We start from the raw sequence: 25,691 nt of genomic DNA, 5'->3' as shown, positions 1-25,691 counted from the left end.
TCAAGCAGGTTGCTGGGGCAAGGCCCAGCATGGAGACTGAACACCTTTAAGTTGTGCCTAACTGTGCAGGACAAATACTGCCGGTTGTGGTATTGGCAGAACAAATAACTGCCACAGTCTATTAAGAGATGCAACACTAATCTTGGGCCAGGCTACCAGTTTTGGGCTGTTTAGCTGATTCAGGTTGCCCAAAGGGGCACAGCAGGACCGTGTGTGAAGGCCTCCTTGTAGAGCAGTGGGATGTAAGTGGAAGAGAGGGTCTTGCCATCTGCCTCAGCCCTCACACCAGCCCTGGGCCTCAGAGGGTGCCCAGAGGACATGGACATGATGGATCAAAAGGTTTTGCAGCTGGAGCAAGCAGAGAAAGGCACTGAATTAGAAGAGAAGTTGGTAGGACTGGAAGAGCACTGGTGTGGCACGGGGGTATTCAGGGAGGGGGAGATGGTGGGAGAGGACAAATCCAGCAAACATGCCCTGTAGGGCTGGGATTCTTGTTGGAAGAATCTGTCTGCAGTCATCCTTCCTTGCAGCCACCTGGTGAGATGAAGGGGAGGTTAGTTGGGGCATGCTGCTCTGTGCTCTTTGCCAGCACTGTTTTAATGCCTGCTCTTCTGTCTCTGCTGCAGTGCTTCATTCAGAGAAGGAGTTCCACGACGCAGCAAAGCGGAATGACACGGCCAGGATGGAGGAGCTCATCAGGAGAGGGGTCGACATCAAAGCCAAAACCAATGTAAGTCCCAGGGTTTTCCACCTCCAAGATGCAGGAAGTGCTGAGGGTGTGTTGCAGAACTGCAGCTTCTTAACGCTACTCTTCTCATTATCTGCTCAACTGGGCAAAGTTTTAAAACACACTGCCCAGTGGTAAATAGGGCCTGTGGCAACTGAGCAGTTTCAGAACACACTGAAACCTACATCACTGCCATGCTGACCATACTGGGAAGTTGCAAGCACTGAGGGAGGGCGATAATTCATGGTTCTCCTTGGAACCTGTGTGCCAGATACACAGAGCTGCAATGAAAGGCTTTGACTTTGCTATCTCAGTACGCCAAGGTTGTGGGACTCACTCATTTCCTGGTGCAGGTCTCCCCTTCTTGACCTGTAGGTCCCTGGAAATACGGGGTTGCACTCATCCCCTCTGTTGCAATCTGTCCATCCATAGTCAGCAATATTTCTCCTTTCTGTCCTGTCATTACAGTCCAGAACTGCAGTTTCTGAGGAGAAGGCAATTAGCACCTGTCTGCCTGACAAGAGAGCAAAGAGAGAGAGAGGGCTATGTCCAAAGAAAACCTTGTACAGTGTGATGAAATCTGGCTCCATGGATGGCAAAGAAGGTTTTGGCTTTCAGGAAGGCTGGTGGATACAGAGGCACTCTGCATACATCAGCCTTCCTTCTCCCTTTCCAGACAGGCCGGACTGCCCTGCACTGGGCTGCAGGAGCCGGGAACGTGGATGCTGTGCGGCTGCTCCTGGATCATGATGTCCCGGTGGATGACAAAGACAGTGTATGATGGCAAATGTCCCTTGTGTGTCCTGCAAATGTGTACTGTCTTGGGGGAGCCCTGGGGAAAGGGTGCTGGGCTGTCAGTTACAGAGTGCACCTTTGCCCTGGGTGGGTGGCACAAGGCGTTGCAGTGTGTGGGAAGCTGTGGTCTCCCTGCTGAGGCAGGTGCAGTGCCTTTCTGGAGCAAGCCTTGTTTTCCAGTGTGTATATGCTCTGTCTTTTGGCCTTTTCCTTTCATGCACAGTGACCAGGAAGTAGGCTGGTAGAATCTGGTTTTCTGTATAGCATAGGGACGCTTGGCTTGTTCTGGTTGTGTGTCTGGGGCTTGTGGGAAGACAGTAACAGCTTGCAAGTTCTCTATCCTCCATAACAGTGAGGCTCATACACACCATTGGTTAGGAAGTGGCAGTCTAGAGGCAGGTCTCTGCTCAGCTGCTGTAACCGTCTCTGGCAGGAATAATAGTATTTGGAGAAAGTGAGGCTGGAAAAAAAAACCCAGAAAAATATTTGGGAAACTTCATGAAGCTAGAGGGACAGCTTCCCTGTTAGGTGGGGACAGTGGTGGCTGCAGTTTAGCTGTAAGTATCTGTCTTCTCTTCCTCCCAGTTTGGAATGAACGCGCTTCTCCTGTCTGCCTGGTTTGGCCACCTCCATGTCCTGCAGATCCTCGTCAATGCTGGGGCCAAGATTAACTGTGTCAATAGGGTGAGAGAGTCTTCCTACGTGGGTCCATCAGTCCATCATGTGGCTCTAGATAGTGACAGGGAGGAGAGAGAGAGGCTGCGAGCTGCGGTAATCGTGTGTGACAGCATCTGCTGCGGGGGACTGCCATCTGCACTTCTGCCTTATTTCTAAAACAGGTGTCATAAATGTAGCTATAGAGATGTACACAACTTTCTTAGCTCACATTTGTGCAGTGGTGATGTGGAAGGTGTTACGGAAATGGGAAATGGGTTTAGTGAATCTGCAGTCCGTGTATTCTAAACGAGACCTTGGTTGGGAAAAGGAGCATTAATATTTCAGTCATAATTTGCTGTCTGCAGCACAAGGTGATTTAGCCCTAAAGGTGCAGGGGGGCATGGAATGGGTCTTTGCTAACAGGAACAGGTTGTTAAAAGAGACTGTCACACAGTTTTGGACTTGTTGAATGAGTAGTCCATTATCTCCTCTCCAGAACGGCAGGAACCTGCTCCACTGTGCGGCTCAGAGGGGACATGTCCGGGTGGTGGAGTTCATCGTGGAGGACCTGGAAGACATGTGTGTAGATAAGACAGACAAGGTAGGAATACTCTTCACAGCTTTGTTTCACAATGTCTGATCTTGCTCTGTTGCCCTTGGTCTTGGGAAGAGTCTCGGAGTCAGATGCTAGTCCCGGAAGTCCTCCTGCAGAGTGGGGCTTGGGGATGACGGGGATTCTAGCCCCAGTCAAGTCGGCAGCCACAGCTTCCCAATGCAGCCTTTTGTAGAATAAGTTCAGGAATTTCAGTGCCCTCTCTCTTTCAGCTGTTGCTCCAGAGTGTACTTAATAACCAAGGGTAACCCTCTCCCAGCATGTTCCAACATTGGCTGATCTGTTCCTGCACAGAGCACAAGAACACACAGGAGCTAGTGCACGTTATTCCACTCAGTGGTCTTCAAGGTTCTAAGAGTGATCCCCACTCTGATGCTTGGGAGTTAAATGAAGCAACAAGAGATCTGCCTTTCCCCAAAAGAGGTTCTGACTCACTCAATAACTGGGGTCTTACACAGTAATTCAATTTTTTTGTTCTTAGTTCCTTTTAGTGAACTATTTATTATCCTCTATTTGTATGAAAAAAACACCGAAAAGATCTCTTTTCCAGTGTTTGATGAGACCAAAGTGCTTGGAGTTGTTAGCCTGAGTGGTAGTTCTGTTTACTTTGTTTTGTTAGGGTCATCCCAAATGTAAGAAGAATAACTCCAAAATATAGAAGATAACTAATTTTGAAGTGCAGTGCTTTTTCCTCCTGTGTACTGTGTTATTGCCCAAGGCATTATTATACTGCTTGCAGCAGACGATCTAATCTTGTCCTTTCTGAGCCCTTCTTGGACTGTATTTCTGTTTCCTTTCAAAGATGGACAGGACAGCATTTCACCTGGCTGCAGAGTATGGGTGGCTGGAGGTGGTGGAGTTCCTAATTCGACTGGGTTGTAGTCACGGTGCCAAAGACAAGGTACGGGCATAAAACCACACACAAAGGAGGTAAAGTCCAAGGATTAGAGGATGTGAAAGTCAGGGAACAGGATACCAAAAGAGGCTTATTCAGGCAAATTGTCAGCAGTTGTAACTAGGGTTGTGGTATGTCAGGGCTTTTCTTCCCTCTCCACTTGCAAACCATTTGCACCTCAGTCCATGTTGGATTTCTCTCCAGGATTTTTAGATGGGATATGCAGCAAACCTGGTGGACCGTGACCCAGTTTAAAGTAGCTGGGTTTCTTCCCTCCCTGATGCACCTATTAGAAGATTATTTCAGACTTGTGCTACTATTTACAACCTCCTTTTCATTCACGCTGGATATACTCTGTGTGAGGTTGTGGTGTATGAACACTCAGTCCCATGATACATACATGTATGAGGTGATGTTTACTTTCAGGAAGAAAATACAGCATTGCATTTAGCTGCTAAAAATGGACACCTCTCTGTGCTACAGAAGATTATAGATGTTGGAGTGGACCTCGGTGTAAAGAATTTAGTAAGTATATTTAAATGAAATAAAAAACACATCAGTTTTGCCCTTCCCCTCCCTAGAAATACTCTCCTGCCACAGTCATGAGGCTGAATAGTCAGTATTGACAGGAGAGGTCTAGAAGGTAGCTGATTTTATCTAAAACATATGTGTGTAAATGCAGGTCATGCTTGCAGACTATCAGTGAAAGGCAACATCCTTGGACCAGTATGCAATTCTAAAGTGTTGTGTTTTCTTCTTGCTATATCTGCTGACCTACCTTATCACTTAATTTAATCTCCATTTTTCTCCCTGACCCTTGTACATTCAAGTGCTTAAATGGTTATTGAGTATGTTTTAAACTAAACTTCACTATGCTTTATAGTATTGACTTTGTCACTGAACATATGGACCTTCTGTTTGAGATCTCTCTTTGACAGACCTGCTTTGGAAAATTATGTGGCTGGAACACAGTTAATGATTTAGATAGCAAATATTGGCTTAGTAACGCTGTTATTTATTCCAGGGCACACTCCCAATTAAGTTTATCAGCAACTTTTTTAGTCTTATTTGGTTACCGGCTTTAAAAAGTGTATTTGATTGTGATTAAGATCTGAAAGAAAGGGGAAACCTCCTTCAGTGGTAACTCTGGTAGCATTTGTCTTCCCCCAGATGAGCTGCCCTTTGTGCGAAGAGCAATAATAAAACCAGATTAAATCACTTAGGAATTCTGCTTGTTTCTGTTTTCTTGTAAACAAATGAGCTGCAGCCCTCAGAAGGGAGAACCAGTGGTTGAGGGCCATGGGTTTCCAGTTCTGCCTGTGGCTGTCTCTGGGCTACTCCAGGAAAATATTTGTCTTCGTTGTCTCTGTGAAATCCTTTTTTGTTTGCTAATGGTCTGAAGGGGAGAAAAGATGGTGAACACAATGTCTGTCTTGTGGCCCATGGGCCAACTGTTTCTAGGGGCATAAGGACAGAGCAGTACTCTGATATGTCAGTGGCAGATAATTGTGTTTTTATTTTCCTAACAATCGATTTGGGATCCCTGGTCCTCAGAATTGGTATTTTAACATGTCATGGTTTCAGAAGATGGGGTAGAGGCTTGCTCATTCCAGTGCTCTGTCTTGGCCTTCTCTACAGAAATGCTGCTTGTCTCCTTTTTTGTCTTGTCCAGGAAGGACTCACAGCTCTGCACTTGGCTGCTGAGGGGGGTCACAGCAACTCTGTGAAGCTGCTCTTGGAAGCTGGTGCTGATGTCAATGCCCAAACCCAGGTGAGCTCTGTGGAGGTGATTCCGTTTCCAGACACTACTTTGTGGATTTTTGCCCAGACCTGTGGCCCATTATTGGGTGAGGCCACATGGAGCCCAGCACTTCAGAAACAGCTGAGGGAGTCCAGAGGAAACTACACGTGGCTTTGTACAAAGAGGCGGGTATTGCTCCCTGGGACTGGCTTGGCCCTGGAGACAACCTCTATGAATTTGTCAGTATGGGGGCTTGGGGCTCTTGCAGGAGGGAAGCAGGGAGGTCTGTGTGGACAGTCTGTAACAACTGAAGCCTTTGAGAAGAAACTCTGACTAATACCCATCTCTTCTAACGTGCCTCAGAAGAAGATGAACTGCCTTCATTACGCAGCACAGCATGGCTATGAGGAGATAGCCCGGATCCTCGTGGATGCAGGAATCCACACAGACGCTGTTAATCATGTAAGTCCCACTCAACGCTCTTGTCTCTTACAAAAAGGCAAAGCCAGTTTGTGGAAATGTTCAAAAGCACAAAGCAACTCAGTAAGGACCAGTGCTGCTGTGGGGTCTGTGCTTATGGGGCAGTACCATCCCTGGTCCAGGCTGGCAGCTGTCTTAGAATAAAACATGCTCATGGTCCTTCCAATACCATGAGCTAAGCTGTTCCTAAGCACAAGGTCTTCTTTCCACAGCAAAATGCATCAGCAACACACATTGCGGTACTGCAGAACTTCCCAGCTATGGTGAAGCTCTTCATTGACATGGAGTGTGACCTTGACATTCCAGATAATGTAAGACTGCAGCTCCTGTTTTCTGTCTTTGAAATGCCAACCAGTTTCTTGGGGGATTTGATCACCTTGGGGACAGAATTAAAGAGGAGTGCTTTAAAACAGGGAAAACCTGGAAGCACAATTTAGGAAATGTGAAACCTGTGAAATGATTCTGAGTGTTGCAGTGAGGTAATTGCTTGCTGGCATTTAACACATGGGCTGCGCCATGTCCCTGTACCTGTGCACAGCAACATTGCATAGTCAGGCTCCCTCCTCCCTGCTGGAAGCAGATGGGAGAAATTTCAGGCTGTAAGATATTCTGCAAAATGTTTGGGGAGCTGAGAATGGGAAGAAAGCCTGGAGGTTGTCTCACCAAATTGTACTTTTATGAATGAGGGGCTTTGTGTAGCTTGTTTGTAATTTTTCAGTTAATGTTCATTCTTGCAGTGATGTTCTCTCCTGATGACACCACAAAATCGCCACATTTTATGTTTGCTTTTAGTTTAGACAGTCTCAGGGTGCATACAGTTTACAGTACATACACATTAACCCAGCCCTGGGTCCTGGGAACAAAGAATTGGCACAGGTCCTTTCCTCCCTTGGCCAAACTATCTACCTATGGAAATTGTTACAGAAATAACGGGAAATAACTTAGTTCTATAAGTGGCCCTAGGGAGCTCTATGGATCTGAAGAGGTTCCTTCTTTAGACTGAAAAGTTACAGGAAGGCTTCCTCCTGCTGGTGCTGGGACAGGGACATACCAGTTTTGCTCAGCCTCAGGAACCCAACTCCAACTTGAGGTAGGAGGGTGTTTGGCCCTTGGTTTAAAAAGGGATAGAAGGGAGAGGAGGGCAGAGCTGACAGTGTTCCAGCAGGCTTCCTCCTGGTATCATTCTGTCTTATCCTTGCAGCCTCATGCTTGTTCTCTGAAATGTAGTCCTTTCACACTCCTGCAGAGGCAGCAGACCTCGCTCCACATCGCTGCAGAGCATGGCAGGCAGGACATCGCTGAGATGATTCTCATTGCAGGAGTTAATCTGAAGCTAACAGACAAGGTAAATGTCTCTATGGGTTGAACAGATTCTATGGGGGTATGGAGGGAAACTATGGGTGGTCTTTGCCACTGTTTTTCATCAGTTTCAAGGAAGGCTAGTAATAATACTAAAATCTGGATGTTTCCAGAGATAAGGCCTTCAAACACTGCTGAGTAGGTTATTCTGATGTGTTTTCCAGGAAAGTGACTGGTTCTTAGAAGGTAGAAAACAGTTCACACAATGAGCTAACTTTTTCTTCTCAAAATTCCTTTTATAATTCCTTTTACTTCTACTTGTACTGTCATGCACATTAATATCATCCTCATGAATAATGATAAATAATATACCTCAAGGATTACAGTACACATTTTAGTAGGTTAAAGGTATCTGGTTGGTATAGATCTGGCACTGGTGTCCAGGGATTTTGCCCTCTAATTAAATCAACAAAAGGAATTATAAAGGAATCAGGCCAGTTCTGTGCAGCCCAAAAGTGGTATGTGCCCAGAAAATGCTGAAGCAGGCTGGGGCAGAGATTAAAATCCTGTCTGCCATTTGCAGTGGGTTAAAGCACATACAGACTGGAAGTCACCTGGCTGAAACAGCCTTCAGCTGTGGTGAATGTTTGCCACCTTCCAGCAGCCTGTGGAACCGCAGTGAGACTCAGCGCAGGCGGAACACGTTCACATTTTTCTGTGGGAAATTGGGTTTCTGCTCACATCTGAGGCTAGAGTCTGGTGTGCCTGATGCCTGGGCTGGCTCTTTTCTTCATGCAACTTTAAAACTTGCTCCTTTCTGCTATACACTTTTAGATACGAATACAAATTCCCCCCCCTTGCCCAATTCAGTCAGGTTTATGTGAGGAATGTAGTTACATTTTCATAGTCCCATCAGCTTCTCCTAGGAAACTGTTTCTAATCGTGTATGTGGAACCTCTAAAATTAATGAGGTTGAATAAATCACTTCAGTTTCATGTGTCAGCAAACCTGCTGTGCAAAAGGCTATAACATACCTTGGATTGTAGTGCTGAGCTGGTCCATTGACAGTCACACCCATGCTGCTGGGAGCCTGAGAGCACCCTGCCATCACACTGCGGGTTACGGGGCACTCTCCTGAAGAGGAAGGTCCCCTGTGGCAGCAGAGGAGATACTGCAGAGCCTAGAAAATGATTCCCCATGCCCTGCAGGCAGCAGCTGGAAGCTACCTCACCGAGCTGTTTACAAGTGGAGAACAGGGGTCCTTCATTCTGGCTGGGTGCATTGCTCCCAGCTCCCACCCCGTGCTGCCTGCACTACAGAGCGGGAGTGGAGATTGTACCTCCTCAGTGTGCACGGTCTTTTCCAGCTCCTTTTCCACCTTCTCATTTCAGCAAGGGAAAACATCTCTGGATGTTGCTGCCCGAAGCAATCACATCAACTTGGTGGACATGATTATCAAAGCTGATCGGTTTTACAAATGGGAAAAGGTGAGCAGCTTACACCACCCCGCCCCCTTCGCTTTCCAGGGCAGATGTAGCTTTATACTCTCCATTAAGACTCTACCAGCTGTCAAAAGGAAAAGAAATACAGGACATCCTGTGACAGCCTGACCTCTAATTTCATCACTTTACTAAAGAAAAACAAAAGTCTTCACCATGCCAACATCATCAAGGCTTTCCTTATTTAAAAAAAACTCTGTTTTTAAAACGTCCAGGCTGTGCTGAAAGGGAACAGGGGGTTGCAAAGATCCTTTGGCAGCAAAGATCCTTTGTTCCCAAAGCCCTGAGGAATGGACTGGGATAGCATTAATTCCTTTTCCCAGAAGGAGAAACTGAAGCACCAAGCAGGAAAAACGCTTGGCCCAAGGTCCCCAAATGGGATGTGGGGAGTTTTTCAGCAGTGGGAGACACCTCTTGCAAGCAGAGTGATCAGTTCTTGTTGGAGTCGTACAATCGACTTTTCTCTCAAACTCCGCAGCTGGGGCTGTTCCTCCTGCATTTCCCAGTGTGGTCCAGCAGCCTCCCTCCTCTCACGCCCCCCTGCGCAGCTGCTGAAACCCTGCCTACCACAAGCCTTTGCCCAAACTAATCTGAGCAGAGCCTGTGCTGAAAGTGCAGCCAAACACCACACCCCTTGAGTCTTCCTGAGACCCTGGGCATCTTCTCATACCGGGAAAGGCAGTGCTTCAGCCAGGAAAGGAAAGGAAAGAAAAGGAACGAAAGGAGGGAATACACCGGTGGCTTAGGCGCAGCTTCAGAGCAATGCTGGGTATATCAGGCCCTTACTGGGCTTCTCTCGAAGTCCTGAAGCAAGTCATTTAGCCTCTTCCCAGTCTGGCGTGTAAAGGAGGTGAGCATGAGCCTACATTGCAGGGGAGCAAGATTTAATGAAATGATTCTGCACACAAGCTGCAGATAAAAGGCACTAGAAATGCAAATTGTGATCTGCATGGGTTTCCACAGCAGAGCTGCTGTTAACAGCGTTTGTTAGTGTGCATGAATAGAACAGAGTGAAAAAAGAATAAAAAATGTGAGGTGTGAGAATGAACTCAGAGCGACCCACAGAGTGAGGATCTGGGAGAATGCAGGACAAGTACATCTGCTGCATCCCAGCTGAAACCCCTGCCCTGGCTTTGCAGGACAATCTGAACAGCGACTCCGACTCCTGGGTGGCAAAGCACTTGACCTTTAAGCAAGATCACAGGCTGGAAACGCAGCACATTCGCTCAGTGATGTGGAGATTGGCTACAAAGTACCTCAAACCTGGTGAATGGAAGAAGCTGGCACATTACTGGAAATTCACTGCTGCCCACATTAGGGCTATTGAGCAACAATGGACAGGTATAAAGCACTGCCAGGTATTCTTCCTTCACTTGGACTGTGTTCGTAGGAGATAAGTCTGCAGTATTAGCAAAGCATAAAAAACCCTAACAACTGGCTTCTTTGAAACAGTCAAAACATTAGATTAAATATCCTGTATTTAATTAATGGGGAGGTGTCTACACGCTGGAATTTGTCTAGGAGTAAAGCACATGGGGGTTAGTGGTCCATTGCTTGCTGCTCTGGAGGTACTGCCAGACCTGTTAGTCCTTGCTACAGAAATTAAATAAAAAATTCTTGTTCTCTAGGACAGGAGGAACTTTCTGGGTTTATTTTTTTTTTTATTTTAAGAAGCTTGACCAAGAAGGCAGTGAAGTCCCATTTAGAATTTAAGAGACACATTAGCAGAAGCAAGTTCTGGGTTTCTGAAACAGATCGCTGCAGGTTCGGTTACTGTGGGGACTCCTGAGGTTTGCGTGACACGAGCAAGGGGCCAAGCCGTGCTCTGAAGGCAGAAATTCTGTAGTGCCATGAAAGCTTGTCCAACAGGCCCAAGCTCACCCATGGCCCACTCCATTAAGTTTAACGTTAATCTAGCGATCACACCACAATCAGGAATTAAGCTGAACTGTACTTTAGAGCAGCCTAGTCAAATCCAAAGAGGAGGGAGCAGTGTCCGAGCCCACTGATTCAGACACCTGCTCTGGTTGGGGCCGTGCACAGCAAGTGCAGGATCTCAACTGGAGTTTCATCTTGCCAGGCACTAAAAGCTACAGGGAGCATGGCCACAGAATGTTGCTTATCTGGCTCCATGGCGTGATCACAGCAGGAGAAAATCCAATCAAGGGATTGTATGAAGGCCTTGTGGGAATCGGAAGAAGAGATTTAGCAGGTAACACTTTGTCTTCCTTCAAATAATGCACAGTGGGCATGACCCAAACCCTGTAGTTAGACAGAAAAACTCCAGTGAAGCCAATTCCCACAAGCTGGAAGCCACCCTGCCCTGCACCCTTGCTACTGTTACATGGCATTTCTTTTTTTGATAAAATTAACACATCCTGCCACAACTTTACACTCTCTATGCAGCAGAATGTTCTCTCTTTTACAGAAAGCATTCGGAAAAAAGCAAATGCAGACTCAGCCTCTCCACGGAAGTGTGTAGCAATGTAACCCAGGAGGGCACTGGTGACTCCTCCAACTCAGTGCCACAGGAGAAACACCTGCCCAGAAAAGCTTGTCAGAAGGCAGCTGCAAGTACAGGGCTTCTTGTCCTCAAGGGTTGGTATCGCTGCTGCTTCCTTCCTGGCCTAAAACAAGGTATCAGCTAATGGTCTAAAATGTGTCTTTACACAGAGAAGGAAGATTTTTATCAGTTATTTCATATGGTCTGGGTACTGCAGGAAGAGTTCAGTGAGCAAACCTCACTTCAGGAAATCCTACACTATTTTACTGTAACTTGTTTACATCACATTTTTGTATATAAATTTTAAATTCTTAATATTTTAAGTTATCGAGGGGAAAGCCTTTGTTTCCCAGAGTGTTCTTTACTTACTTTGTTTGGAAGTGTGTGTGTGTGTCTATCCCATGTGTCTTAGCTGTGTTTGTAACTTCCCTCTTAGGGTGGGAATTCAAGAAAGTCAGGGCTACTACTTGGTCCTTTTGGAACATTAAGGGTCATGATCTTTCATGTTTCAACTATTCACAAGAAGTTGTAGAGAAGAATGTTAACATGCACTGTTTACAAATGTACATTAACATACATGTACTGTTTATAAATCAAAGAGGTAGCTTATTTAATCCCAAGGCTACAGCTTGAAAAGTTTGAAGAGCTTGAAAAGATGAGAATGGTCATTGGTTATCTGCACAGATTCTGACAAGGACATACAGTTTTCTTAAACATCCCTTCATCATGTAATACTTCGTGTTTATTTTTTATGGTGTTTCCAGGGGAAAATAATATCTGTATTTCAAAAAATCCAGGTTGTACCCTTAAATGTGCTTCAAGCTATACCAGTGCAATCTTGTAATTAAAGCTGTTCCATCCTTGAGGTGAATTCAAGCAGAAGGTGCTAGTTTTCCTTATTTTCTGTAGAGGCAAACCAGGACCATAGTAAGCTACAGTGCTGTTCTCTTATAGTCAAAATGAGACACTTGCAGAAATTGAAGTTTTATTGAAAACCATTTTTAAACAGCAAAGTTAAAAATTCAAACGCTTTATTTCAAATAGAAACCAACAACACGTGAAGCAAATAAGTGATGGCAACACTGGCACTTAAACATCTTATAAACCAAATATTCAACAAAAATAGATGTCAGCTTATAAGTACATGATCCACATGTGGCAATATATACAGCTGAGTGAAAAATATAAAAAAGAAACACTGTTCTGCTTAAGAACATGATAGTGAAGACTTTGGTAGCAAAAATGTCTTTGTTTTTAAAACTGGAGTCTTCAAAGATGTTTCCTTGAATTCAAAGACTAAAAATTAAACAGACCTATCCCATTACACCGCTGGAGGTTACTGTCCGTGGGTAGTTCACTGACTATTGATCCTGTTGGAATCGCACAGTGATAATCGGCTAATGCAAGGAAAAAGGCAGAGTGGGAACAGTTGATTGTACACAGGAAGACCACCAAACCAATCGATTCCTCCTCCTCACTGGCACACCAAAAACCTACTGCTCTTCTTGCTCGTGGCTGGTGTGAAGACTTATCTTTTGGACTTCCAGCTCTTCTGCACTGACCATGGAGGGATCGATGGCTGCATAGCGGGTGCCATGGAACTGCAGTAAATGGATCTGTTGGACACGGAAAATAACACAAACAGGTATAGAAGCACAAGGTTTTGGTAAAAGAGGAACATTCCTTCTGAGTAGCTTCTGTGAGGATGAAATCCTGGCTCTGGAGTACAAGAGAAAGGACAGAGGAAACGGGCAACAACCAAACACCCAAAGCCAGCCCTCCACAAGCGTGGCTGCTCCCAGCTCTGCCCTTTTGTGTTGGCCATCTGGGAGCCAGAGTGAACAGAGCTCAGGCAAGTTAAGAAACAAGAGCAAGCACAGAGAAGCAGTCTCCTACTGCTGTTCTAGCTACATGTGTCAGTGCACTGGGTTTGAATCCTGACTCACCTGAATATACAGGTTGACCTCAGCACTCCTGCAGAGATAGGGGAAGTTACCTCCTGTTTTGAGATGAGCTCTTCTGGCATTAGGATAAAGCTTATACATTTCTTCTTTTGCTTCAGTTGAAAGCGCACTTTGGTCAAACACCTAAATAACAAGTCATGGCAGTTAGTTCTGAATCTAAGCAGATTTTGCTTATTAAAATCAGACTGGATATATGCTGCTCCTAGAAGCAATTCTCAGTTTCTCTGTACAACAGGGTTAATGAAAACAACCAAACATGTTAGACATCGACAGCTCGAGAGCTAACGCTGCGATACGTGAACATATGGCTGAGTTATTGCACAGAATATCCAATTCATAATGCAACACAGAAGTATCATGCTGTTGCCCAGTCGGTAGAAGGCTTATCTAAATATGAAGTTAATGCTGTAAATATTTATTAAGTTGCTAACAGAATATCCAGGCCCCACCTGCCAAGGGGAGGAAACAGTGTTTAAAACCAAAACCAAAACAAAACCAGGATTACATTGAGATTAACTTACATCCATAATGGTTACAGGGATGTCTCGAATTTTATGAGGTTCTACGTAGGAGTTCTGGCAGTTGAGGGTAAGTCTTGAAGCGAGCTCACTCTGGCCCAGACTCTCCAGCTTTCAGTAGAGAGAAACACAGACTAACAACACACTTCACTGCAGGAAGTTAATGCAATATTAACAATACACCCAGAGACGTCAGCTCCTTAAAGGGGAACATGACTGCACTTCAAATGAAGATTAGAGTTCCAACTTAGTATCTCTCTACATGAAACATATGCTTAAAACATGTTCTATTAGCTGCTCCTGCCTCCCGAGCATGTGGCCTACAAATGTATCCCAGCACGTTCTCCTCTTCCACCTCAGTTTAACTTCCTCTCTTCTGATCTACATAAACAAACCGAACTGTAAGGTAGATGGTCACACCATCAGTTAAATCGCTGGGGCTGTGACAGCACCTGCTGAGGATCCATTCCTTACTCCTCTCTTACGGGTAAGTAAATGAAGAAAGCATCAGAAATTATCTACAACCTCCTGCTAAGGAAATCTTCTAGCGAGACTGACATCACAGCAGTTAGAGTACACAGCTACCTACCCTGTCCACCATGAAATCAATCCCATCGGCCATTTCAGGATCTAGAGGACCAGATGCAAAATTCCCAAGGACAATTTTTTTCAGCATAAAAGCAGGCATCAGCCAAAAGCTAAAATAGAAAGGAGATGTAACAAATCTTCAAGCACCCAGGACTCCCAACATTAAGACGCTTTGTTGTAAGCACTCCCTTTCCTTGCACTAACATTGTGCTTTAACTTCAAATGAAATCCTGAAGAAGCTTCAAGAGCACAGAGATAGAAAACCTTGCAGCTAGGTGCTTGAAATGCTCTGGGAAGCTGTTGGTCTTACATTGCAAAAGGGTATTTTAAACATGGTGAATAACACTTTTCTCACTATAAATGGCTTTGCTAGAAAACAGGCAGAGTTCTTAAATCTGACCACACATCCACAGAGGATCACAGGACAACTCAGCTGTCAAATTCCACACTCCCAATTGTGAAAATTTACATTTTCCTCATGGGGTGGCTTTACATGTCACAAATATTCCACCCTGCACCTCCCTCCCCCCAGCTGGGAACAGGTTAGACACACATCCAACCAGATGAGTATGACATTTCGTTACAAAAAAATTAAGGCCACAGATATGATTGCTTGTCTCAGTCTTCCTTACCTGTTTGCTGTCCATGTCTGATTGAAGATAGAAGTGTCACTAAAGGAATTACACAGGATGAGAGATTGAACTCTGGGAGATTTGTGTGTGTATTCAGCAAATTTTTGAGCCAGAAAACCTCCCAGAGAAGCTCCAAAGAGGTGAACCTAATACAAGGGAAAAAAAACAGATCATGTTAAACTTGTGAAATAAGCAGCCTCTAAGCACAGTATTTCATTTCAAAAATAAGTCATGCAAGTTTTACCCTGTCCTCATAACTTGTTACTTAAAAGAAACTCTTCTATTCAGTTTTTGGTTTTATGTGTGGTATAAACATGATAAATACTGAAAAAAGGAAGTGTTTCCGGGACACGGTTCAAATTTGTTTGCTCACCAAGCTTAAGGAAAATTCAAACATTTCACTTTGTTTTCAATAGCTAGCCCAATCCAAGATACTTTACTGTGGTATTCCGTACTACATGAGTTAGGAAGGATAACTTCTATAGTATCTCATGAAAAACTAGTTAATCGGTACAATTTAATAAGCCTAGAACAGTAATTGAATTTAGACCAAGTATGAAAATTTTCAAGGGTATTCACCTTCAAAAATAAACTTGTTTCAAAAGTAAAATTGCAATACAGCTTCCTTATTTATAGGCTGCATTTTTCTATCATATTTTGTACACTTGCTCTTAAATGAGACGCTTTCAAGCAATAGGGTTTTATTGCGACTATATACACATTTCCCCATCTCAAAGCACTCACTTTATCCAGCTGAAGGTGATCTAACAATTTTCTGAATCCATCACAGAACTCAAGGTGATCCCAGTACACTGGATACTGCAACTAAAACGACAAGAAGTTAGAAAAAGCCCGTCTCTGATCAGTACCTGTCAGCTGCCCACTTGAAAGTCACACCAATTCTGACATTAAAGGTTTTAAGACAGCAATCTGCTTCTCCTGTACCATAAGGCTCATGCCCCTCAGCAAGGTCCCTATAGTCAGGGTGTGAACACCTCCCCCTCGCCTGCACAAAAATACACAACTGAAAGCACCCCAGAGCAAGTTTGCTGGGAAAAGTGCAGCATTGCTTCATCCTGTAATGGGGGGAATGAGAGGCTGGAATGATTTTTCAGCAATTTCACAGCATGTAAAGTTGGCAGGTATAGAAATCATTACTTGCTGCTAGAGAAACAGCAGTACTGCAAAAGCCATACTGTTTAGCAGAAATATTGTTGTAGAAAATCACTGCAATTCAGCTTTGGAGCTGAGAAGCCACAAACCAGCATGCTGGGAGGATTTTAAGGCGTGACTTAGCATTTGCAGCCAGGCAGGCTAAGAGCCAGGTTATCCACCATCCCTAAGGAAAGCATGAACTAAGCCAAAGCCTCATGACTAACAAAAAATCCAGCTGGAGGCAAAGATGTGGTGGCCAGGGCACACAAGGTTGAAAACAGACCAAGATGTTAATAATGCATATGTGCAAGGGTGTGAGTAAATGCTGCTGTGAACATACAGCAGTTTTCAGCCTGGATCTGCATGCTACATACTCTGGGGTGCAACTTAGCATCAGGTGGTGCAACTTAACATCCCTTAAAAGACGTTCACTTTCATTATCCAACCTCCGATTAGAGCAACAAGCACATGTATGCTAACTTGGATGCAGGACTGAGAATACTCACAGCAATAACTCTGTAGCCCCAGCCAGTCAGCGCCAAAATTTGCTGGAAAAACACATCTGCAGTTCCACTTACAGGAGGGAGAAATATGAGTGGGCACCGAATGCTCCTAGGTCCCGCATCATACAGTGACCAGACTTTACTGTCATCATCGTCTACTATTATCTGGAAAGAAAGGCATGGGGGGAGCAGAAACATACAAGACAAATGAGGTTCTTCAGCCAGATCCCAGGATTGCTTCTACAAAATTTCTGTCATCTAGTAAATACTATAATACCCAAGACCCTTTGAACAAGACCATCATTGACTCTTCTTCACAATAGCTTTCTTCTCCAAGGCTGTTTACTAATTGGAATTACAGTGTTTGTGTAGCTACAGCTGGAGCAGAACTGCAGCCAAGCGCTGTCAGACCAAATGCTTTGTGTGTCCTGATGTAAGCTGGATAATGAACACAGCACCTTGGGAGAGGGGCCACCATGCCACCGCCCAGGAGAGACCAGGAAGGTCAGTTCAAAGTACAGAGAGCAGCAGCTGTAGGCTGGAAGAGCCAGCACTGCCCCCGGGGACAGCTTTTAAAACAAGCATCCACATTTGCATTCACTGGACAAAAGATGTTACAGGTCTGGATACATGCGAGACCACTGAATTAAGCAGCTAACACCACAAATTATTGATCTGAAACGTTATAGCTGCCTGCTAGAAACAGAGACACACACAATTCCCAAAACAGCACTGCAAAGCTGACCTGGAAAGAAAAATGCTTCCATCATCTGGCAGCAGGTCAGGAGCATCTGGAGTGCCTAGGACACACAGCTGGCTGAAGCAGATTATTCACACATGAGCTACTACACTTAACGAGCAGTTCCTCATACAGTGCCCATCTCAATGCAGAAGCTAGAAGTCCTAGCACAATTAATAACTTTAAAAGTGTAACAATTAGGTAAAGGTCTTTTGTAGCAGTGCTGGAGCCCAACTTGTTTCTAAAGGGCCTATTCTACCAGCAAACTGTTTTGTGTATTAGGATGCTCTTCCAGCACTCCACAACCCAGCAAAAGCGTGCAGCTCATACCAGATCGACAAGCACAAACCTCTGGGGAAAGCCTGTGTCACACAACGGGAATTCATCTCCTCTGTAGCAAGATTTTATAGCTTTTTGAACAGCAATATACAAGCACAATTTGCTTTTCCATCACAGCAGTTAAGCTTCTCAGGGAATCGAAGAGCAGCGTATCACAAATCAGATTTGCTTGACTAACAAATCTGCTTGTAATAAAGCCAGTATTTCAGCTCTGGGAACATGTGAGCAATCACATAAAAAAAAAAAAAAAAAAAAAAAAAAAAAAAGATTGCATACCAGAGCTTCCAGACCACTGAAACCATTTAAAAATAAACCTTGTATGAAAGCCCTCCCAACCCCCCATCAAAACAACCCTCTGCACACAACTCCAGAGCTCCAGGCCTCGCTGTTCTCAGCTGTTATTCCATCAGTAATTTTGGATCCGTTCAGGGTGGCTGTCAGTGGCTACTACAAATTTTACCTCCAGGAATATTTCCAAAGGCGAACCATACTCCTTGAAATCACAAAACCAAAGCTGGTTCACATCAAGAGAGCTGAGGCTGAGCGATAACATTTCATTCCTCAAGCCCAAACAATGAATGGGTTTAGAAATTGTTCTATTTGATTTCTAGCCAGATACCGGATAGTCTAACTCAACTCCCAAACAAGCTGAGCGCTGTGTAGACAGTCAGCACCATGGTTAACTGCTGACTTGGTAGGTCACCAGCCTTTTTCTTGTTCTGATCGATCAATCAAGATCAGCTACAGTTTACACAAAGAGTAAAATCTGCACTGCATTGAACCAAGGGGCAGAACTCCCCCCGCCCTGAGTTTAGCAGAGCCAGGGTGTCCCCTGCTGAAGACTTTTAGGAAGGACTTATCTAAGACAGCAAGCGATGGATGCACATGGAGGCTCACAGGCAAAGCTGAAGACTTAGTTTAAACGTGTTATTTTCTGTACTGTACTTCCTACAGCAGGAAGGGCGATGGAGCTGTGCATTTCCTGCTCCTGGCAGGAGGAACATCTCAGCCCGTTTTCAAACTTCCTTAAGTCGATCTGACAGCACTAATGTGTGCTTACCAGCACTGATGATGGTTAGTCATTCCCTCCTCTGTACTACACATGCCTTGCCTATACCTCTGGGGGGATAATGCAAGAAAATGCATTCCTAAAGACTGCTTCAGAGATTAATTATATCTTCAAATTGTGCTTTTTTTTCCTTCTTTATCCAGAAGCCAGGACTGATTTGTTTATTTCTACCATCTTCATACCCCACATTCATCACTGTGGCATCATTTTACTTTCGAGTAGACTAAATCACTCAAGAGTAGTCCTTAGTCCAAAGGTCACCAGGTCAACAGCAGCTTCAGTTTACACATGCCCCCATTTACGAAATCCTGAGTAGTCGCCAGCAGCTGAAGGCAGTGGCCCCTGGCAGCGAGCTGCAGCGTCACATAGTCCCCACGGCAGCAGCAACGTGTTCCGCTGTAACCACAACCTCCAGTTCCTTTCACTTACTGTACTGCATCTCATAAAACAGCACCTCAGAACACCCACATGTCTTTCCAATTAAATACTGCCTCCAAACTTTGCTGACCTGGCACTGCCTGGAGGCAACAGAATGGCACAAACAGAGCCAGCAGATCTGTTACTGGCCAGAAACAGAAATAAGCTGGACAGCCAAAGCTTAGACAGAGTGTGCACAGTCAACAGCAATGGATTGTTCTTATTTACAGAAGACAAACAGGCAAAAATGAATGAGAAACCATAAACAGAAAATCCTGCAGTATAATGGTAATTTCTTAGAGAAAGCTACACAGCACTTGGTGGAAATAATACTAGGCACATTTAAGCATCTGTTGTTCCTTAGTTTAGGGTGGAGTTGAGAACAGTCTGTGTCAGGTTAAGGGTTGGACTAGATGATCTTCAAGGTCTTTTTCAACCTTGATGATTCTGTGAAAGGAAGTGGAGAAATCCAAGCAAGAAGGGAAAGTGGTTGGACAGTGTGATTAAGCATGCAGTGCTTAACCAAACTTTTTTTCCACTGTGGTTAAGGCATCTTTCCACTTTCAGGAACCCTGTGTGCAGCCCCACTGCCGAGAAGTTGCCTTCAGACACTCTGCTTCAGCCTGAGGAGGATGGGTAGGAACTGCAGAGGTGGCTCTGGTGGCATGGCCCCCAGGTCAGCTGCCCTGCCTGGTGCGGTGTAGCACCAGCAGGCAGCTCCGGGAGAGGCCACGCACATGGTGCCCAGCCCATGCTCTTTCCTTGGCACATGCTCCTCAGCATGACTGGCACCAGGGCTCCAGGCACTGCTACCGTGGCTCACAACTGTCAGCCTCTGCTCCTCACGGCCACGTGTGGAAGTGACCTTTGAGAAGCATGTGAAAATTAAGAGTGTGCTTTCATGCACTCATAGCACATGTGGGACAACCATTGAGAAGATAAGCCAGGTCACTATCACAGTCACAACTGTTATCCATTAACCAAACAGCTTAGTCTCCCGACTACAAAGCAAGAGGAGAAATTTCACCCATTACAGTTGTACATACCTTTTTAAGAGGAACTGTGCTTCTGAACCAGTTATAGTCAGGAGAGACTTTAATCTCTCCCATGATGTTTAGAAAAAACACAGTTTAGGTCAGCCTGAAAAAAAAAAAAAAAAAGAGAGACAAAGTTAGAAATCAATACAACAGCTTTACAGCAGGCAGCACTCAAAAGCTGTGCCGTGTACATAAAGCATTTGCAGGACAAGTTTGCTCTTATCAGTTGATTGTATTACCTCTGACTCATGCCAAGTTTACTTATCCTCAGTTTTCATCACAAACCATTTAATTATTCTCCCAAGAGACAGTCACCTGACTGCCTTTCTGTACCGGCCTCATTATGAAATGATGACGTTTTTCTAACAGCATTCCCATGTAACAGTTGTACAGAAAGACAATTGTATTGCAGGCTGTAAGTGGCTTAAAAAGCTAAAGCATGTTTTCAGTTTGGTTTTAATTTATAAAGCACTCTAAATTTATATGTAATAAATATTCATACAATTCACTCCGCAGTTCAAACAAAAGACTTACATTATTTCATGAACCCACTGCCTAAGTATTCAGACCACGTTCTTCCATCTCAGTATAACTGACCCAGAGGAGTCCCAAAGCACATCGGGAATCAGCTGATCGGAGTCTTAATTTACAGAAGAGCCCTGAAGTTTTAATTCTATCCACACAGGAGCTGACTCATCAGGAGTTACCAAAGATATCTTCGAAGCACACCAATTAATACAGAACAAAATGGTTCAGAGTTGGGTCCACACAGGAATGCGACTAATTCACTCTGAAGTCAGAATGTCCTAGCATACATAAAGAGTGTCTTATAATGCTCCATTAATTAGTAATAAACACTTAGGTAATGTCTAGGTTTAACTTTTATTTTTAAATCAGTGAAGGCCATTAGCTTCCATTTACACAACAGATGGTATCAAACAGTTTCAAAGCTTGCAGACTCAATAGCTTTACCCTGAAAGCCAACTGCCTCAGGAGATTATTTTCATGCATTCACACAGAGCACTGAGCATAATAAAACAAAGCAACTTTTGCTCTTGTTACTTAACAGTTGCCAAGTATAAATCAATAGGTTTTGTCTCAATTCTTCATCAAATAAGACCTTGGTATGTTCTGTGAGTCACTCCAATTCATTTCTCCCTGCAGGAAAGCTGCCAGTGTGCAGGCTTAGCTAGCATATTGGGTTACAGCTGGATTAACAGTTATTACAATTTCCTCATCTTTCAGTCTTCATTTCCCATTTTCCAAGTACAGAAAACATGAAATTTAAAAGGGAAATTACTTTCTAATTTGCAAGACACCACACATCTTCCACAGAGTACGTTACACCTCTCACATCCAACAAGGGTTTCAGGTAGGAAACTGAGCTGTGTGGCCATTGTTTCAATATTGCATAGCTTAGTTTTGGTGCTTGCATCAACTATTCTGCCCCTTGTCCTAGTCTGGCAGCAGGTAAAATTACAGTGGAGATAAATATCTATTCATACAACCTGAAAAGCAGAAGCAGGCATAAAGATGCATCACTGGACTGAGGGGAAAAGCTGGTCACGAGAGAAAGAAGGCAGCAGTTCAGACTACAGATTCCTTTCTGTTGCCACACATCAACTAGTTTACAAAAAGCTATATAGCAAATGATGATGTGACGAAATTATGGCAGACATAAACTACAGCACATGCCTTAAAACAACAGATTCTCTCTGAGTATCATATTAGAAGAAGGCCAAGAAACACAAGTCATGGTCAGAGCCTCACTATGCAAGGCACTGGGCAAACACAGGGGCACAGGAAAGGAAGAGTTTCTGCTAATAATTCTGATTGCCTTAAAGGATCGTCAGTATTTTCCTGCTGTGATCACCTCTCTTTTTCTGCCACCTCAGCCTTAATGCACTAAAAATTAAGCTAATTTTTGCGGGCTGGCAGATCACTCAGGAGCACAAAGCTGTCTATTGTTAGACTAGGTAAGGAAAGGGTATGATGCAGATGAACTTTGTCCTGTCAGCATACCTCAGCTTGCACCAGAGTGAGTTAAGAGTCCATCTGAAACCTAAATTTTGAGCTTCCCACTTCACCTCTTACCACTCATGGAAGCAAACTACTGGCCACCAACACCTGGTCTGATTTCCTCCAGCAAATTTCTTGTGAAGGTGCATCTGTGACCACCAGTCCTAAGGACTGTCCCTTATTTAAAGCAAGAACTTTCTTTGATTATAGAAGTTTTTGCTGAAGTCGATGTCCTATTACTGAATTTTTTTTTTTCCTTGGCACAGAAATGCAGCATTAAATCTGCGCACAGATATCCATGTCAACAACAACTGTGTGCTCTTCCAGCCACAGAAAAGCTGAACCATGAACTCAAAACAGGAAGCCAGCCAAAGGTAACTCAAATCACAAAGAACCTGATGCTGTTCATGACCCAGCCTCTAAAAACTCGTTTCATTTTCAGTAAAACCAGACAATCTGAAGAACTCTAACCTCTTGAAAACAATTCCTCTAAAGGAAGACTCACCTAAGGATACACTGAGCAAGTAATAATATTCTCCTTGTGAGTTATCCCCACTATACTAGTGACATGTTCTATTTGTACCAATTTAGAAAGACCTTGATCCTGCCACTAGAGAGAAAACCCCTGTCAGAGTGGATTAGACGAGTGGCGACGCTCTCTTCTGCCCCACGCTGTGTCTGTGCCAGCCAGGGCCGCTGCGCAGCCGCTCTCCCACCGAGATGGCCACATAGTGCCCACTCCCACTCCCAAGACACCTGAATCAGCAACACCAGCACCGACAGCTGATGCGGGCTGCAGGCAAACGCCAGGGCTACAGGGGCTTTATGAACGCCAATTCTTCAGGCAATGAAGAATTACAGACAACTGGGACACAGCAGCAGTCACCTTCCCCACTTCCTCAGCACCGTCCCCACCGACCCCAGTCCCTGCTCCATCCCCCCTCTTCAACCACATGCGGCTCCCCCAGCTTTGCAAGGAGAAGGGGTGTGTGTGTGCAAAACCCCACTCAGCACCCCCAGCCCAGGCTCTCCTCCCTGCAGCCCAGGCTGAGGAGGCCACTTCCCCTGAGAACCCCCCCGGGACGATGAACCCCCGGGGCAAGGCCCCCTACAGGCGGCGTCCCGAGTCACCTCCCCCCACCCCAAGCCCAGGGCCACTCAGGGGTCGTGACAACCCCGCCCCGGGGCCTGAAAGATACACCCTCCGGCCCGACGCCTCCTCAGAGCCCCCCGACCCTTCAGGCACAGCCTCGTCCAGAGGCAATGCTGCACCGCAACCTGAGAGATCCCCTCGATCTCCTCAGGGCGCACCCAGGCCCTGATCTCTTCCCTCTCCCCGGGCCTTCAGGGCCCCCTCCCGAGATCAGGGCCCCGCGAAGAGGGGCAGACCTGTCTCCATAGTGACGACCCCTGGCCCCCAACCCCTCCTCCGCCTTCCCCTTTCGCTGCTCGGCCCTCACCGGCTCAGCAGGGCCCGGGGACGGCGGGAACCGCTGCTCCTCTCCTCCTCCCCCAGCGCGGGGCACCCGCCACCAGCCGCTACTTCCGGGTGCTGCACACGCGACGACCACGTGACGGCGGGGAGGAGCGGAAGCAGACCGGAAAACGGACGTCCGCCATCGCTACCGAGGCGGAAGTAAGCGGTTTCGGGGCAATGCTACCGCGGCAAAAGACACGTGGTCAGGCGGTGATTGGCCGGCGGGCTGTGAGGGACCACGGCTGCCATTCGTGCCCCTCAGGCGGGAGCGTCTGAGGAGCTCGCAGGTTCCTCACTGAATTGAGTTTTAACGTAGAAAAAAAGATACTGCGAGTCTCTAGTGGTGCTTTATTCTGCTCTCTGCCGCCTCTTTGCTTCGCGCAGGCGTCACTATGACCTGACCCTGCCATCCAGCGGGAGAGAGCATCCTTTTTTTGATAAATATGAGAAATCCCGAGCGATTTTTGTAAAAGCAGTGGTGAGTGAAACTACGTGTCTTCAAGTCGGGGGTCTTCCTTTTAATATAGCAGGTTTTATCGAGCTTTCTTCTTCCAGGTGATGTGTAGTGCTTTCTCCTCTAATCTGGATCTTTTAATCAGCTGGGTCTATTGAAACAAAGTTTATTTTTAAAAAGTTAGATTTAAGGCTCTGCTGAAAAGTGAGTTACATAAGGTAAGCTAGCAGGTACCATAGCACTTCCCGCCTTTTGTACATAAAGAAACATTTGTAGGTAAAGCTCTGAGCTGAGAAAATCGTTCATTCAAATAGCTTCTCATAAGTAACGTCTTAATGGTTTATTTTCAGTATACCAAGTTCAAGGGGAACCTCAGAGAGGCAAATTGGGATCCCCAGCTGGTGCCGTGAGTGAACAAGGTAGCAAACCTGTATTTGCTTCAGCGTGCACATGGAATCCACAGAAGATGCCGCTGCTGTTCCCTCTGTGGTATCATAAGGTGTGATCGCAAGGCAGACAGCTTCTATTGATGTGTGTCAGTGTGTCTCTGAGCCTAACCTGCTGTTCCTGCCTAACTCCCTCAAAAAACTCCCAAAAGGAAAAATGGTGGTGGTTGTAATGCAGATTAAAATTAGACTGGCAGTTGTCCAGCTGTAGGTGATGGTGTTAAACCTGTATTTCATAAGGGTTAAAATCCATCTAGACCTTGGCAGAAATTAAAAACGATGTTCAGTGCTCCTGATGTATGCAGCCAAGCAGCACAGTGCCTGCTGTTTGTGGGGTCTAATGGTGTTTGTGGTAGGTAACTGAGGAGTGGGATAGGTGATGCATCCCTGTCTCTGAGTCCTTCCTCTAAAGACCAGTTGGGATCAGTTCGCTTCGTTTAATTATTGCGTGACAAACAGGAGTTGAAGGTGAGTTGAAACAGACCAATAGTCAGACCAAGCTGTCAGTTGTAAGTTCATTCTCCGCAAGGTATGTCTAACGGATAAATTTGATTAGATAATACATATATTTATGCACAGTGTTGTTTTCTGGCTGAAGATCACCCCGTGACACAAAGCATCATTTTCATCTCTTTCTCCAAGTTGCATCGTTTTGCTTAAAAGCTTTCAGCTGCCTTTTCTGTTTCATTTTTCACAAAAGGCTTTTTAAAAAAAACATTCCAGGAATCTAAGGGAAATATTTTTCTCGTGTTGTTTTTAGGAAGCAGAATTAAAAAGCAGGAATCTCCCAAAGTAACGTGCGTGCCGTGGAGTCCCGGGGGGGCTGTCGCTGCCCGGACTATATTTCCCATGATGCAACGCGGAGGACCCGTGGTGCCCCTCGCCCCCGGACTACATCTCCCATGAGGCCCCGCGCGGCAGACGGGGCTGCGGCCTCAGTGGCGCCCGGCGCGCTGCCTTCTGGGAGCGGTAGTCCGGCGCGGTGTGCGTTATGACGCTAGGCGGCAGCGTGCTGCCGTCAGCGAGGCGGCGCTGGGCGGGGGAGGGGGTGTTTACGGCGCGGGTGGGGCGCGCAGCACCGCCGCCAGCGAGGCCTAGTCGGCGGCGGGGGGAGCGGGCCGGGCC

At 45.5% G+C, this 25,691-nt stretch overlaps 3 protein-coding genes across 3 annotated transcripts in view; 2 read left to right on the top strand and 1 right to left on the bottom strand.

Moving 5' to 3' along the window:
- Positions 1-318: 318 nt before the first annotated feature.
- Positions 319-12,309, top strand: ANKDD1A (ankyrin repeat and death domain containing 1A). The gene is made up of 16 exons (XM_026856051.1): positions 319-390; positions 531-537; positions 627-730; positions 1,404-1,502; positions 2,108-2,206; positions 2,676-2,780; positions 3,595-3,693; positions 4,114-4,212; positions 5,360-5,458; positions 5,792-5,890; positions 6,121-6,219; positions 7,155-7,253; positions 8,599-8,694; positions 9,846-10,047; positions 10,787-10,918; positions 11,135-12,309. The coding sequence occupies exons 1-16, from the start codon at positions 319-321 to the stop codon at positions 11,194-11,196; spliced, it is 1,572 nt and encodes a 523-aa protein (XP_026711852.1). The 3' UTR covers positions 11,197-12,309.
- On the bottom strand, positions 12,183-23,746 carry SPG21 (SPG21, maspardin). Its single transcript, XM_026856066.1, has 9 exons — positions 23,650-23,746; positions 20,180-20,273; positions 16,573-16,734; positions 15,656-15,736; positions 14,912-15,057; positions 14,281-14,389; positions 13,695-13,802; positions 13,156-13,296; positions 12,183-12,825 (listed from the first exon to the last, which is right to left on the bottom strand). Exons 2-9 carry the CDS (start codon positions 20,240-20,242, stop codon positions 12,703-12,705), a joined length of 933 nt encoding a protein of 310 aa, XP_026711867.1. The 5' UTR covers positions 20,243-20,273; positions 23,650-23,746; the 3' UTR covers positions 12,183-12,702.
- CLPX (caseinolytic mitochondrial matrix peptidase chaperone subunit) overlaps positions 23,275-25,691 on the top strand; it is a 25,915-nt gene continuing 23,498 nt past the window's right edge. The window contains exons 1-2 of the mRNA XM_026856049.1: positions 23,275-23,449; positions 23,494-23,832. Coding sequence (XP_026711850.1) covers positions 23,275-23,449; positions 23,494-23,832 — 514 coding nt within the window. The remainder of the gene's footprint in view (positions 23,450-23,493; positions 23,833-25,691) is intronic.

The sequence above is a fragment of the Athene cunicularia genome, assembly GCF_003259725.1.
Source record: "Athene cunicularia isolate RWA chromosome 10 unlocalized genomic scaffold, athCun1 chr10_part1, whole genome shotgun sequence".
Classification (NCBI taxonomy): Eukaryota; Metazoa; Chordata; class Aves; order Strigiformes; family Strigidae; genus Athene; species Athene cunicularia.
The sequence above is the reverse complement of the archived record's forward strand: the minus strand, read 5'-3'. Positions and strand labels throughout refer to the sequence as shown.

What these genes read in the sequence shown, in the direction of transcription:
- ANKDD1A (XM_026856051.1), top strand. Translation starts at nt 319, where the DNA reads ATGGACATGATGGATCAAAAGGTTTTGCAGCTGGAGCAAGCAGAGAAA. An exon ending in ATGTCAATGCCCAAACCCAG is followed by an intron (nt 5,459 to 5,791) that starts GTGAGCTCTGTG and finishes AACGTGCCTCAG; the next exon opens with AAGAAGATGAACTGCCTTCA. An exon ending in GGTTTTACAAATGGGAAAAG is followed by an intron (nt 8,695 to 9,845) that starts GTGAGCAGCTTA and finishes CTGGCTTTGCAG; the next exon opens with GACAATCTGAACAGCGACTC.
- SPG21 (XM_026856066.1), bottom strand. Translation starts at nt 20,242, where the DNA reads ATGGGAGAGATTAAAGTCTCTCCTGACTATAACTGGTTCAGAAGCACA. An exon ending in TTGATTTCATGGTGGACAGG is followed by an intron (nt 13,803 to 14,280) that starts GTAGGTAGCTGT and finishes CTCTACTGAAAG; the next exon opens with CTGGAGAGTCTGGGCCAGAG. An exon ending in AGGTCAACCTGTATATTCAG is followed by an intron (nt 12,826 to 13,155) that starts GTGAGTCAGGAT and finishes CGTGTCCAACAG; the next exon opens with ATCCATTTACTGCAGTTCCA.